Below are 14427 nucleotides of genomic sequence, written 5' to 3'. Positions count from 1 at the left end.
ACTGAGCAGGTTAGCTCAGCATATACACATATATGTAATTATATTATGTATTTTATATACATATATGTGTATAACAGTTAATGAAAAACGCAATGAGTTTGAGAGAGTGTGAGTAAAGAGATATATAGGAATGTTTTGAGAAGAAGAGTAAAGGAATGAATTATGTAATTATAATCTGAAAAGATAATTTTTACATTGATAATTTGAAATATCGATTTTATGTATAGGTTTCCTATTTTGGAATATGTCTGTTTCTGCTTCTGATTATTATCTTTTTGAAACTATGATTTAAAATAATTACAATATTATCATGTATTATGTATCTGCTCTATGATAGGCATATTATTATATGTATTTGAATGTTGGTTTCCATATATGTTAATGCAGAAAGATTACTGGCCTAGTTATCAAGAAATGTTGATCCAAGTGGCCTTGGTTATTCTTCTTAAGTCACTAACTGTGATCTTACACTGTTTCGTTTTGAAATATTTTTCATTGTTATCACAGGAAAAATTATGTTAAATTCACTTTATATGACTTTAGGTGATAAGATCATATGGAATAAACTATATATACACACTTTATAATTGTATACTTCATAATTGTATATGTTCAATCTTCTTTCAAAAGTAAAAATAATTTACACTGAAAGCATATATATGGAGAATTATCCAGAAAATTTGAAAGCTGTCTACACTTTCTTACAGTTCAATGAAAGTAATAAAATCTTAATCTCAATTATAATCTTGTCAGCAACAGTTTATGTACTACAAAGTGCAGTAAAGATAAGTATCTGATTTCTTTAATATAGGCCAATCTAACTTCATATACACAACCAATTAAACTTTACTCAGTAAACTAAAAGCATAGCTTGAAATGTGGTTCGATTTAGCTTATGAATTACTGAAACATATATAAATATTTTAGTAAAAGATCAAAAGGTATATCTACTTTCTTGGTAATCTTGATACATTGATATAATTAGTGGCATATGGATTTTAAACTATAGCTTTATTTTATTATAATAGTAATGAATCTCTACTTTAAACTGCTGGGTTCATATATGTACCAACACAGTAGGAAGCAATAGTGACTATCAAAATTAATTTATTTGGAGAGGGAAGTTACCTGTTGAAGTATGAATATAACAAAATGTGGGAGGATGAATCAAGGGAGATGTGTTAATATAAGCTGGAAATTTACTTTCTCCCATAAGATTAAAAATTATCACATCTTAAACAGAGCAAAGTGATGACAAGAATCAAAGCATTAAAATAAAAATAACTGCAGAAAGTAAAATAGAAACTGCTAGTATTTAGTGATTTGTAGTGAGGCAACTGGCCACAGGTATGTGTCAGACTTTAGGTGTTACCAATTTCTATTTTATTATTTTTGCTATCATTAAAAATTATAAGTCATTGGGCAGCGGTGGCGTACACCTTTAATCCCAACACTCGGGAGGCAGAGGCAGACAGATCACTGTGAGTTTGAGGCCAGCCTGGACTACAAGAGCTAGTTCCAGGACAGGGAGCAAAGCTACAGAGAAACCCTGTCTTGAAAAAAAAAGAAAAGAAAAGAAAAAAGAAATTATAAGTCAGACACAATGATACATGCATGTGATTCCAGTAATCAGGAGGTGAAGGCATAGAATTTTGAATTTAAGGCAAGCCTGGGCTTCAGAGTGAGGAATTATCTTTAAAAGTCAAAAGAAAACCTGTTTAGAATGGGATAGATGATAGATAGATAGATAGATAGATAGATAGATAGATAGATAGATAGATAGATAGATAGATAGATAGATAACAATAATAATCAAAAGGAGGCCATTGATTGGAGAGTGAGTCCTCAGGAGACATGGGATGGAATAAAGGAAGGAGACATCGGAGGGATGGAAGGGTGGAGACTTGGGAAGGGATGGAGGAAGGAGACATGGAAGAGGACAGAGGGAGGAGACATGGGAGGGAATGGAGGAAGGAGGCAGAGAGGACTGGGAGGCGAGGAAAGTCAGAAAGTGATGTAATTATATTTTAATTTAATTTTTAAAAATTAATTAAGTAAAGAAAAACTACAGATGTGTATGTTGAACTGGAAAATATATTTTTCAGTAAAAATGTAACAGAAAATTTGAAACAAGAAAACTCAGAAATTAACAAACAATAGAATAAATTGGAAAATTACAAAACTGCCTACTACAAAGGAGCCTGGCACAAAAATTGTTATGAAACTTCTTTTCTAATACTTAAGTTGATCATTTTAATTCCAAGTTAGTTTTTTGAGCTTTCACATCTTATTGCTAAAACAAAATAATAAAGTATCAGAATAGTCAGTTTTTAATATAAATGTAAAATTATGGAATATCTAATAATAATTTGTCCACCTATGTTTTAAAAAGCAACATAACAGATGAAACTAAGCTTCATTCTAGAAATTAAGGGAGACTTTAACAAAATAGAGTATAATAATCTAATCATTTAAATTCTTTTTTCTTAGGCCAAGTGTGCAAGTGCTCTTCCCCTTGGGCAGATCTTTTTTTTTTATTTTTACAATCAAAAATTTCCACTTCCTCCCCTCCTCCAATGGCTACCCCACCCTCTCACATACAGTGAAAAATGACACACCCTTCTTTAATAGTCATTAACTGTCCTTAGCTCCTTAGCTTAGGGTAGGGGATCAAGAGCCCCTCCTTCCTCCATGATGGAATATTAAATTCACTTGATCTTCTGTAGGTTTTATAACAGCAGCTTGAGTTCATGTGTACGGTAGCCATGTCATGTCCAGAGACCAGCCTTTCACAGAAGTCCTGTTCATCCTGTGGCTCTTACATTCTAATTTATCTCTTTTCTAAAATAAAATGACTAGTAACTCCTAAAGTGTTTTTATGTTATTTCTATGTTGTTAAATGAAGTTAAAGTGTTATCATGACCTGGTCAAATGAATATAGAAATTATTATAGCATTTAACTTGATGGATTAGCTAATTTGCATTTACTTTTCTTTGTAGGATTTTATAAATTGTTTCATGAAGGCAAAGGCTCAAACCTGGATTGATTGTAAGTTTCTACTTGTTGGCTTTGTTTCCTTCTGTTCTGGTGAATGCATTTCTCTCAACTACTGCTTGTACTGAGGAGTTGAAGCATAATGTCAATCCTAAAAATCTCAGAAATGTTATGAAACATTTTTGTTATAGTTCCTTTTAAAGAACAGTAGTATGAACATGTAGTTTTATTAATATATGCATGCCATATAAAAATATCCTGCTAACAATAGTCAATCTAATGAAATAGAAAGATATAGGTTCTAAGAATTATATCTAACTCAAGCTTTCATTGACTGCATACATTTTTGTTTTGTCAGTCATTCTTCAAACTACCCAAGTTTTATAATGGGTAATTTTCCTGACAATAAATAAAGTTAAATATTCCAAAATGATGTAAAAGATTATATACATGTGCATGTGCGTGGGGCATGTGTGCGTGTGAAATATAGAAAACCTGTATGTTATACACTGAGGGATTTCTTTTCATGATTTATTTTACTTCTTGTCTTACAGAAAATTCATAGAATAGATAAAATACTCTTTTCTCTTTGTTAAAGAGGGATGTCTTTTTCAGACAGATAGGTTTACTGAATTTTGTAGTGGAGCCCGTGTTAGAAGAAACCTGCCACATGATTACTCCAAATGTTTAGACAAAACATTATTGCTGACGTAATTTTACTAAACCTTCCCTCAGTGCACACATTTACTTTAACAATGTTTTAGCAAACTATCAAATACCCACCCTTAATATGGATCCACTAAAAGGCTTTAAAGTAAATGGATCCTTAAAAAATTTCAATAAGAATTATGGACAAATATAGGAAACAGGTATAATTGAAGACTTAGATACTGGATCAAGATCTGTTACAACTAGCAACAATATTGCAGATATCACTTGAAGTTTGTTGGCCTTGATGCTCTCTTAATGGACCAAAGATCTCAAACTCATTTGTAGCTTTTTAAAATATTTGTTGTAAGATCTTTTTTTTTTTTTTTTTTTTTGGTTTTTCGAGACAGGGTTTCTCTGTGGCTTTGGAGCCTGTCCTGGAACTAGCTCTGTAGACCAGGCTGGTCTCGAACTCACAGAGATCCACCTGCCTCTGCCTCCCGAGTGCTGGGATTTTGTTGTAAGATCTTGAAGAAGAGTTTATCTTTATCACTCTACCTTCCACAGTAGAAGTGGAAAGTAGAGGCCAAGATTTGAAGTATCAATATTGAAAAGTTATTATAATCCTAGTATTCATTTTTTCCACATATTTATACATGTATGAACTAACACAACAAAGTGAACTACTGTATAAGCAGTGATATGGCTTTATAATTGTGTGTTAAACTGTTCTCTGCAGGAATGTACTCCTAATAAATAGATGACCATACAAAAATTATGCAACTTTGAATAGCTTTGCAAAGAGATCTATAATATATATATATATATATATATATATATATATATATATATATATATATATATATACTTTTTAAGTAACCTAATATGAGCAGCTATTCAACTTGAACCTGCTGGAAATTTTGTTTATATCAGTATGACCCTGAGAGAACATCAAATTAGTAATTAGAGTAATTGTTACAGGCTGGAGTCCAGAGTGATAAGTTTTTAGAAGTGCGACTATAAACTTGGAGTGACATATATAGCACTTATAATGAATATAATATGAGAAGTTTTAATGTCTAATAATAAGAATAAGCTTTTCTTGACCTTTTACAAAGCAAGGGTTGAGAAGCTCAATACATTTAAGAATTTCAAGGCCAAATTTCCATGTTTATTATGAAATACTTTAAAGTTATTTTTAAAAAGAGTCAAATTAGAAATATAAAAATAGACAAAATAATTCAGAGTAAAATAATGATGATAATTAAAATCAATAGAGAAAATAGTATTCAGTAGATGGTTTAGAGCAACTGTCAGAACATTTGGAAATACAAATATTCCAAGATTCTTATTTTATAAGATATACAGAAAGCAAGCGGTATTAATGATTTGCATGCAAAAATTAGTAAAACTTTTAAGGAAAAAAATCATATAATTTTCCTATCTATGACTAAATAGTGAAAATACATACACAGTGCCATAAACAAAAGTAAAAGGCAGATATATTGGGGAGAAATTTTGAATATATATGACAGACAGAAGGATAATATCCTTAATATATCAATCAACTTAAAAGTTAGTAGAACATTAGGAAGAAAAGCAAAATAAATGCTTAAATGACTATTGACAAAATAAAAAATGCAAATGACTATAGGTAAAGAAAAATAAAAATATTGCCATTTGTAGTGAGAACAAGTTGTTAGATTGTTGTAAACTTGAGGAAAATGTTATGATAATTTAATCTACATTGCTGTGATATCCAAGCTAACATCCTATTCCTATTCATTTTTTTTACAGTGTCTTGGTTTAGAAAGCTCTTGCCCACATTTTTCTCTGAGGAAGACCATCATTCTTGGTCTAAAGCTCAATTTTGTGCAATAGCCTGTACGGAACTGGGTCACGGGAAATGTGAAGGATGGCTTTGGCATAAGAGACCGTCTAGAGGAATCTCCTTTTTCAGTTGGAAAAAATACTGGTTTATTCTGAAGCACTCAACTCTCTACTGGTTCTCACATCTGAATGTGAGTACACCAGGAAGCAATGAAAGTCTGTTGCTGAAAATAGTCCTTTTGGTATTAGTTAAGTGGATACACTTCAGACAAATGAAAAAGATGTTCATAATACTAAATGTCAGGAATAAGCTTTTGATGCTACTTCTTGCTTTTTAAAACACTGTCTAGGTTGTCTAGTATGTCTAGTGAAGGCATTTTAATCAATGACATAATGGTTTTGAAACAAAAAATACCTGGTTTTGGTCCAAGCCCTTTCACTTATTAACTTCAAGAGGTCAAACAAGTTGTAATGCTTGCCAAAATTTTCATCTCTCTTTCTCCTTTGTATTGATCCTCTTCCTCTCAACCAGATCCATCTCAGAAACTTTTTAAAAGTACTAGAATCCTTTCGTTTAGATAAAGAGTGAAATGAAAGAGGCGTTTTTTGCTCTTTATAAAGTCAAACAAATATCATTTTACAACTGATTTTGAACTGGCAAAGTCATAAGTTTTCTTTTGGATATACTGATTATAAGATGGTCTGAAAATTATCCCAGTGAGGAGAGGAGTAAAGAGCTTTGATTAAAGCTTCAGTGTTTACCTTAACAGCCTGTCATGTACAGTCAAGCTTCTAGATACTATTCTTAATGCTTTCTGTTTTTATTTACCCACTTCAACTGTTCTCTAAACTCTCCTTACCCCCAACTCTCTTGGAACAATTTTCAGCAGATGAAAATGAAGCTGTTATGTTGATAATCCAAAAGACACTTTTAGACTTCATTTTATTTGACCTTTCCTTATTTTCATCATGTCACTCCTCCTTAACACCTTTTTCCCCAAAATTGTTATATTTTCTAAGACACTTAAGTTTCCATTCTTCAGGAACCAGCTCAAGTTTTTCTTATTGTTATACACATCTTTCAATAATTATTTTCCAATGTATACAGCCTCAATTACTATATTATGCAGAGGTCAGATAGATTTACTTCTATATGGTAAATTTCTCTCCATATATTTAGGATTCATAAGTTCAATAATCTCTCTATTGGGCTATCAAGCTTTCCCCTAATCAACATGTACAAAGAAAAATTCATTACACCACCAGCCTCAAATGATCTCTTCCCTGTAGTTTTCTGCAGATCCTACTCTTTAATTTCTTACTGGATATCCATAACTATGCTCACCAAAATTATCCCCTAAGTATCTATCAAATTCACCATTTTCCTACATTTCCACTCTCTATTCCAGGCCATCGTTAGCTTTGAAATCATTTCAACAGCCTATACTCTGTCTGTTCTATTCACTTCTGTCTCCCTCGAGTTTATCACTGTAATTAGGGGATCTCTGAAATATCAATTTGCCATAATCCTACTACCTCGTTTCACCCCATTTTCTCATTTGTCTATTGAAAGCTATTACTAACTTTCCATAACTCTTACATTAAAATGTCCTTAACATGGACTATCAAACCTTATATAAATCCTTCTGTTACATCTTGTACTATCCACCCTGTGGATTTTACATTCCAGCTACACTAGCCACTTCTATTTTCTCCTGTACTGTGTTCCATCCATTTATGAAATCTTTACATGGGTCTTCCTTTTTCTTGTAATATTACATGATCCCTAGTTGTTAACTTCATTAAAAACTTAATCTACCTTCAGATCTTACTTCAATACATCACTTCTTTAGCATAGTCTTTCTTGATCCTACTCCACCATTTCAATTCTCATTAGCTCTCAGCACTATGTAAGTTTGATCACAAGATTTTAACCCTTATAATTTTACTTTTATTAAAACTGTCTCCTCTTGGATCATAAGCTTTCAAAAGTACTATATTTGTCTCACTGGTATCACCTAACCAAGTCAGAAATTTATATACCATATGTGGATATATATATTCAAAACTAATAGTTGAATCAATGATTGTTTATGATAATGGAGTTAGCATATGAAAATAACCTTTGTATAATGTCTGTCACATAAAACTTTAATGAATATTATTTCCCATCATACTTCCCTATTCCCTTTTTCTCAATGTGGAATTATTTCTTCTTCATATTTAAAAGTTTTCAAAAGCAAATGTGAAATACAAAATCATTTTATATTCTGACCAGACATGATGAGTGTCATGTATATTACCCCTGTTTAAATGACACAGAAAAACAAAAGTATATTCTGTCCACCATGGTGGGTCTTTTTTTTTTTCATCTAAAGAATGTTCTTACAATTGATTTCCTTAATATAAGATTAATCAATGTTCTGACACCTTTTTTAACAATTACACTTTTATGAGTATTTTTATAAGTGATCATTTATCAGGTTGTTACTAAATGTATAGGTTTTGATTTATCTTTAATTTCAAAATTACTAGTCTTATACTTTCTCATAACTTTCATGCTTTTTTCTCTTGTAAGTTACAAATATTACAAACTAATAATAATACAATCCCCTTTTTTATCCTTGAAAAAAAAAGTGACCTGGTAAACATGGGTCAATTCTATAAACATGTTGGAAAGTGTTCATAAAATTTGGTATTGAAATTTATGCCCTGGCAATGCTGAAGCATGCATGGGCAGTCTGTATAGGGCAGTTCTGTTGAACTTGTTTATATTGGGTTTCATGGACTAAATTGATGAAGGTGACTGACCAGACCTCTTCCTCAAGAGGGCACCAAATCTCATTGCATTTGGTTGTAAGCCACCATGCGGTTGCTGGGAATTGAACTCAGGACCTCTGGAAGAGCAGGCAGTGCTCTTAACCACTGAGCCACAACTTTGTTTCAATTTATGACAATGTCTTACAAATTTGATGAGTTACTTATATGATATTAAGGACACAAGAAACAAAAAATTAAATTTCAAACTCTGCTCTGTGATGCTCATATGCTAAATAATGTCATCCTTAGATGTTTCACTATTAGATGTTTTAGAAGCTTTGAAGTGGAAAATGTTTGATACATATGATCATCATTCTGTGTGAGACAACTAAAGGTTTAGTAGCATTCTAAATGCTGCTACAGCTCTTCTCGTTGCTGGCTTTCATTGATACATTTTTGTCTGCTTTGAATGCCTTGATGATGGTGAGAGCTGTTTGCTTATTTTGAAATAATCGTTTATAATCATCAATGTAAAATCTGTTGTTGCCATTGCTGGCTTTAAAAAAATGCATGGTTCATTTGCTTTGCAGAAAGCTATTTCAAGTGCATGCTAAGCAAACCACATTCTGTAATAAGCAGTCTAGAAAAATGTTTGCTACAACACTGGTGACCTAGCTCTTGGTTTTCTATTTCAATTTGTAACTCTCTCTCTTAAATCTTCCACTTTTTTCATTTTTTCCTAGGACACCAAGGCTGATGGTTTCATTTACCTACCAGAATTCCGAATTGACTTAGCTCCACACTGCAGAAGAGACCAGTAAGTAATAATAGACTTTTAAATTCAAAGTGAAAATTAATACTCTAAACAAGTGCTATAACAGGAGTCCAGCTCATAATTTTAAATTCTTCTTATAGTTCAGCTCCTGATTTTTCAGACAACTAGTCTAGTATTATACTGTGAATAGAACATATAGTTAATAGAGTATACAAGCTAAAATATTTTCAAATTATGATAGCACTCAAATTCATTATTTACCTTTATTTAACTATAAACTATATTAAAATATGAATATTTTATGTAATAATCATAATTTTACTAAATTTTTCACAAGTCTTTCTACATTTGCCATAATTGTAATTTTACAAGTCAAAGCTGTTCACTCTGGGTATTATATAAGTGTTGTAAAATTAACATGTTAGAGGTATATCAGGATATAATTAGGGAACATTGACCAGATAACTAGAAATAACTGGATGGCATAATTTTTATTATTTTAGTCAGATTCCTATTATAGATTATCTTGACTTACCAGACTTCAGAAGAGAAAAACAGACTTCAGAAAGTTTAAGAAAGAGAAATAAAAACAATTAAAAAGATATTAATAAGATACAAAATAAGTTACATGGTGGAAAGTTAAAGTAAATGTGATACATTAGTGGTAGGGAAAGTGATTTTATTACTTCATTTACTATTTCTTAATTATATTAAAAGACAGAAAAACTAGGAAAGAAATTGGAAAATATCAAGTTGAAGAAGTACTTAATTTATCAATAAGATTAAATAAAATGCTATTAAAGGAGGTGATATCGTTTCCATCTCTTTATATTTTAAATTGTCTGCTATAGTATAAATATTCATTTTGGAAGTAAGCAGAAAAATGTTCTAGTATGTAGCTTTCCAACTACAAATACTGTGTTTCTGCTAGTATGGTCTTGCAAATATTGTTAAAGAGTACTTGCGTGTGCAATTTAATAATAAAGAGTGTTTAGTATTGCAATTTGCATTGTTTGTCCAAAGCTGGCCTATGATGTACACATGTGACTTATCTACCATTGAGAAAGTTGAAGTCATAAAACCAGACTTAATTTAAATGTAAAAGAGAGTTAAGCTGCTCAAGGCCTGAGTCACTTAAACATTAGAGTAAATGATTAAATTATAAAGAGAAGAAACATATAAATATAAAACTACGTTGATCCAATCTCTTGTAATATGCTTTCAACTGTATATGTTATTACCATATATCTCTTAAACTTGAGGATTTTTTATTTTATTATTCTAATTTTTACTATGTTATTTATATTATCTGTCTGCGTTTTTTCAATTTGGAATACAGAAATCAGTGAATATAATGACAAAACATTGGCAATACCAGTATTTTTTTTAAATCAGTGCTTCTTACTTTGATAAGATTTCCTGCAGGAGGAGAACAAATACTCCACCCTACTACTCCTGAATTAGGTACAAATATTAATAATCCACACAGCAATAAACTATGAATAAAATGTTTATTTACAGAAGGAGTCTTTTTGAGGATACTATAACTGGCAGGCATTCCAAGCTATGTAAAAATAGCTTGCAAAGGGAGATTAGTTAGATTTATTTTTTCTTGTGGTCACCAGTGGCTTTAGAGTTTAAAGGTCCAGCGAAATAGGAAGAGACAGGAGAGTAGAAAATAAAAACTATCAGCAGTCGAAATCCAAATTGAGTCAGACTCTTCATAAACCTTAAGGGATATTCTGCCTTACTTGACTATATTTAAGTACATAAAAGGAAAAATGAAGTGCATATATAATATAATGAATATAATATAATATAATATAATATAATATAATATAATATAATATATATGCAGACCAGGTCGTGACTGCACTCCTTAAATATTCCCATGTCCATCAAGTGACCCCCACAAAAAATGAAAGTGAATTCTTAACTATTTGCATCCTCTAACTTTGATCCATTTTTTTCCTTATGTTATTTACATAGGTAAGTGGTAATATAGCTATAAACACAGTAAACTAGTTGGTAGACATATATACTTCAAGTACCAGAAATTATAAATCTTCCATAGCTAGAAAGACCTAAATTCCTTGGATAATTATTTAAGGAAACTCAAAATTCTAAATCAGGTTTGATTAGAGTTTAAGGTATTATAAAATCAAAGAACTTATAAACTGAAAACCACTTAAGGAAGAAAATATAGACTGCTGATACATGAGACAAACTTCAAGAAAATGTTTTTTTTTCTACAGTGAGACATTCTTACTTCTAAAGTAAAAGTTATTTATGAGAAATAATTCCCATCATTTTGTTTTTTTATAATGTTTTTTAAGACTTTTTTAAAATTCTTCTGACATGATTATTTATTCCCTGTGACCTCCTGGGTGTGTTTATAAAAGAGTAGACCAACCTGATGGTTTGAGGAAGCCCAAAGTGAGGCACTTTGGGCTATGGAATTGGAGGGAATATACTACTAGAAATTTGGTCATATATACTTACCTAAATAAAAATTTTATATCCATAACATTGCAGAAAATAAGTAAATTCTAACATTTTCCAGTGATTTTTCTCTACTGATAAGTCTAATTATATGAACTAAGTTTTTTTTTGACATTTAATTATTAAGTCAGCTTCCCCTAAAGCAAACAATTCTGCTAGTAGAAAGACGGCAATACTGATTCTATACTATCAATATTATGCAACTCTAGAGGAAGAGCATTTTATCCAGATTTTAAGGTTTAATATGTATGATACTTAATTGAAATTTTCTATTTTAAACAGATTAATTATGAATACAAAATTCATATTATGAAATAATCTTTACTACAGAAAAATGCCTGAGCTTTTTAAAAAGCAGTAAAATTGTTTTTAGATGAAGAATTTGTAAAGTAATGTACTTTTCATTGACAATATGTGACTTAGAAATGAAGAGGAATAACACCGAACTTTTGAAAATCTATTTATTGTGGGAAGAATGTTATACTTTAAATTGATGACTTATATAAACAGTAGGGGTTATCCCATTTTTCACTGTGACTGTTTTTCTTTTATTATTATCTCATATATTACATCCCGCCTGCAGTTTTCCCTCCCTTCCCTCCAGGCCCTCCATCTCTCTTCTCCCCCTGATCCATGCCACCTCTCTCTCCCCTCAGAAAAGGGCAGGTCTCCCAGGGGCATCAACCAAACATGACGTAACAAATTACGATAAGACCAGGCACATACTATCATATCAAGGCTGGATGAGGCAACACAGTAGGAGGAAAAGGGTCCCATCAAGTACGCAAGAGAGTCAGTCACCACCCCCACTCCCACTTTTAGCAATCACCCAAGTTCAACAAGCTACTAGGCTATAATGTATATGCAGGGGACCTAGGTCAGACTCCCATAGGCTGTGATTATTATTTTATTTTTCTCCAGTTTTCTTTTTTAGATAAGCCATATTCTCAACATAAAGTATGCTAAAATATCTAATTTAAACTATCACAATTTGTTTTGACTTTCAGAAATGTTTGAGTGCTTTATGATATAAGAGAAATATTAAAGATCCATTGGTGGACTCAGTTGCTGAAATTTTTCAGTTTAACTATATTCAGTGATAATTGTCTTTCTGTGTCTGGGTTACCTCACTCAAAATAATGTTTTCTAGTTCCATCCATTTTCTTGCAAAATTCAAGCTGTCATTATTTTTTTCTGCTGTGTAGTATTCCATTGTGTAAATGTACCACTTTTTTATCCATTCTTTGATCAAGGGGCATTTAGGTTGTTTCCAGGTTCTGGCTATGACAAAGCTGCTATGAACATAGTTGAACACATGTCCTTGTGGCACGATTGAGCATCCTTTGGATATATACCCAAAAGTGGTATTACTGGGTCTTGAGGAAGGTTGTTTCCTAATTTTCTGAGAAATTGCCACACTGACATCCAAAGGGGTTGTACCAGCTTGCATTCCCACCAGCAATGCAGAGGTGTTCCCTTTTCCCCACAACCTTTCCAGCATAAGTTGTCATCAGTGTTTTTGATCTTGGTCATTCTTACAGGTGTTAGATGTAATCTCAGAGTTGTTTTGATTTGCATTTCTCTGATGACTAAAGATGTTGAACATTTTCTTAAGTGTCTTTCAGCCATTTTAGATTCCTCTGTTGAGAGTTCTCTGTTTAGGTCTGAACTTCATTTTTTTTATTGAATTATGTGATCTTTTGGTGCCCAATTTCTTGAGTTCTTTGTATATTTTGGAGATCAGACCTCTGTCTGATGTGGGGTTAGTGAAGATCTTTTCCCATTCTGTAGGTTGTCCTTTTGTCTTGTTGACCGTGTCCTTTGCTTTACAGAATCTTTTCAGTTTCAGGAGGTCCCATTTATTAATAGTTTCTCTCAGTGTCTATGCTGATGGGGTTATATTTAGGAAGAGGTTCCTTGTGCCAATGTGTTCAAGTGTACTCACCACTTTCTCTTCTATAAGGTTCAGTGTGGCTGACTTTATGTTAAGGTCTTTGATCCATTTGGACTTGAGTTTTGTGCATGGTGATAGATATGGGTCTATTCACATGTACTCACTCATAGATGGTTTTTAACCATATAGCAAATAAAGCCAGCCTACAAACCACAATCCCAGAGAACTTAGACAACAATACGGACACTAAGAGAGACTTACATAAATATAATCTACATGGGAAGTAGAAAGTATAAAAAGACAAGATCTCCTGAGTAAATTGGGAGCATGGGGACCTTGGAGGAGGATTAAAGGGGGAGAGGGGCAGGGAGGGGAGCAGAGATAAATAAAGAGTTCAATAAATATCATGGAAAAAACTCCATTCAGTAGCTTCATAAACTTTTTGTCAGCCACAGCATATTTATATTTATGAGAAACAAAGACACTAAACTAAAGTGCATTAAAATTCGGGGTAAAGGAACACTGAAACATACATCTTCTAGCATTGCTATGCAAAGAACATTTGCTACATTTGATTTTTTAAAAATTTTTGAGTAACAAAAATAATATGTCCTTATGTGAGTCACTGGATGTTTTATGCTTAATAGTAGCAAATTTGAACGTTTTGTACCAACAAAATTGTTCATCAAATGTTTGACCTAATCACACAGGTTACACAGGGAGAAAATTGTTTTGTAAAGGTCATCTGTTCTTGATGCAACTAATGCATTTTAGTTTTGTTCTTTAAGATTTCAAGAACTAGGTAAATTATGGCAGACTATTATCATATGGTCTACAGTCATAATGCTCTGAACATGCCTGATATCATCAGCATATATTCATGTGAAGAGCCAGTTCTTGAGAATGATGTTTGTGAATTTACACTTACAATAGGTTTGTATACAAACACAAACTATAGGAGTATTTTTAGAATGACATTGTTTATTTCTCTCTCTCTCTCTCTCTCTCTCTCTCTCTCTCTCT

The 14427-nt window shown here is 32.0% G+C and overlaps 1 protein-coding gene across 1 annotated transcript in view; it reads left to right on the top strand.

Moving 5' to 3' along the window:
- LOC101997307 overlaps positions 1 to 14427 on the top strand; it is a 453400-nt gene that overhangs the window by 375634 nt on the left and 63339 nt on the right. Inside the window, exons 17-19 of the mRNA XM_026789039.1 lie at positions 3001 to 3049; positions 5441 to 5664; positions 8977 to 9050. Coding sequence (XP_026644840.1) covers positions 3001 to 3049; positions 5441 to 5664; positions 8977 to 9050 — 347 coding nt within the window. The remainder of the gene's footprint in view (positions 1 to 3000; positions 3050 to 5440; positions 5665 to 8976; positions 9051 to 14427) is intronic.

This window comes from Microtus ochrogaster, unplaced genomic scaffold, assembly GCF_000317375.1.
Source record: "Microtus ochrogaster isolate Prairie Vole_2 unplaced genomic scaffold, MicOch1.0 UNK13, whole genome shotgun sequence".
In the NCBI taxonomy this organism is placed as follows: Eukaryota; Metazoa; Chordata; class Mammalia; order Rodentia; family Cricetidae; genus Microtus; species Microtus ochrogaster.
Note: the sequence above shows the minus strand (reverse complement) of the source record. Positions and strands in the feature narration are given on the sequence as shown.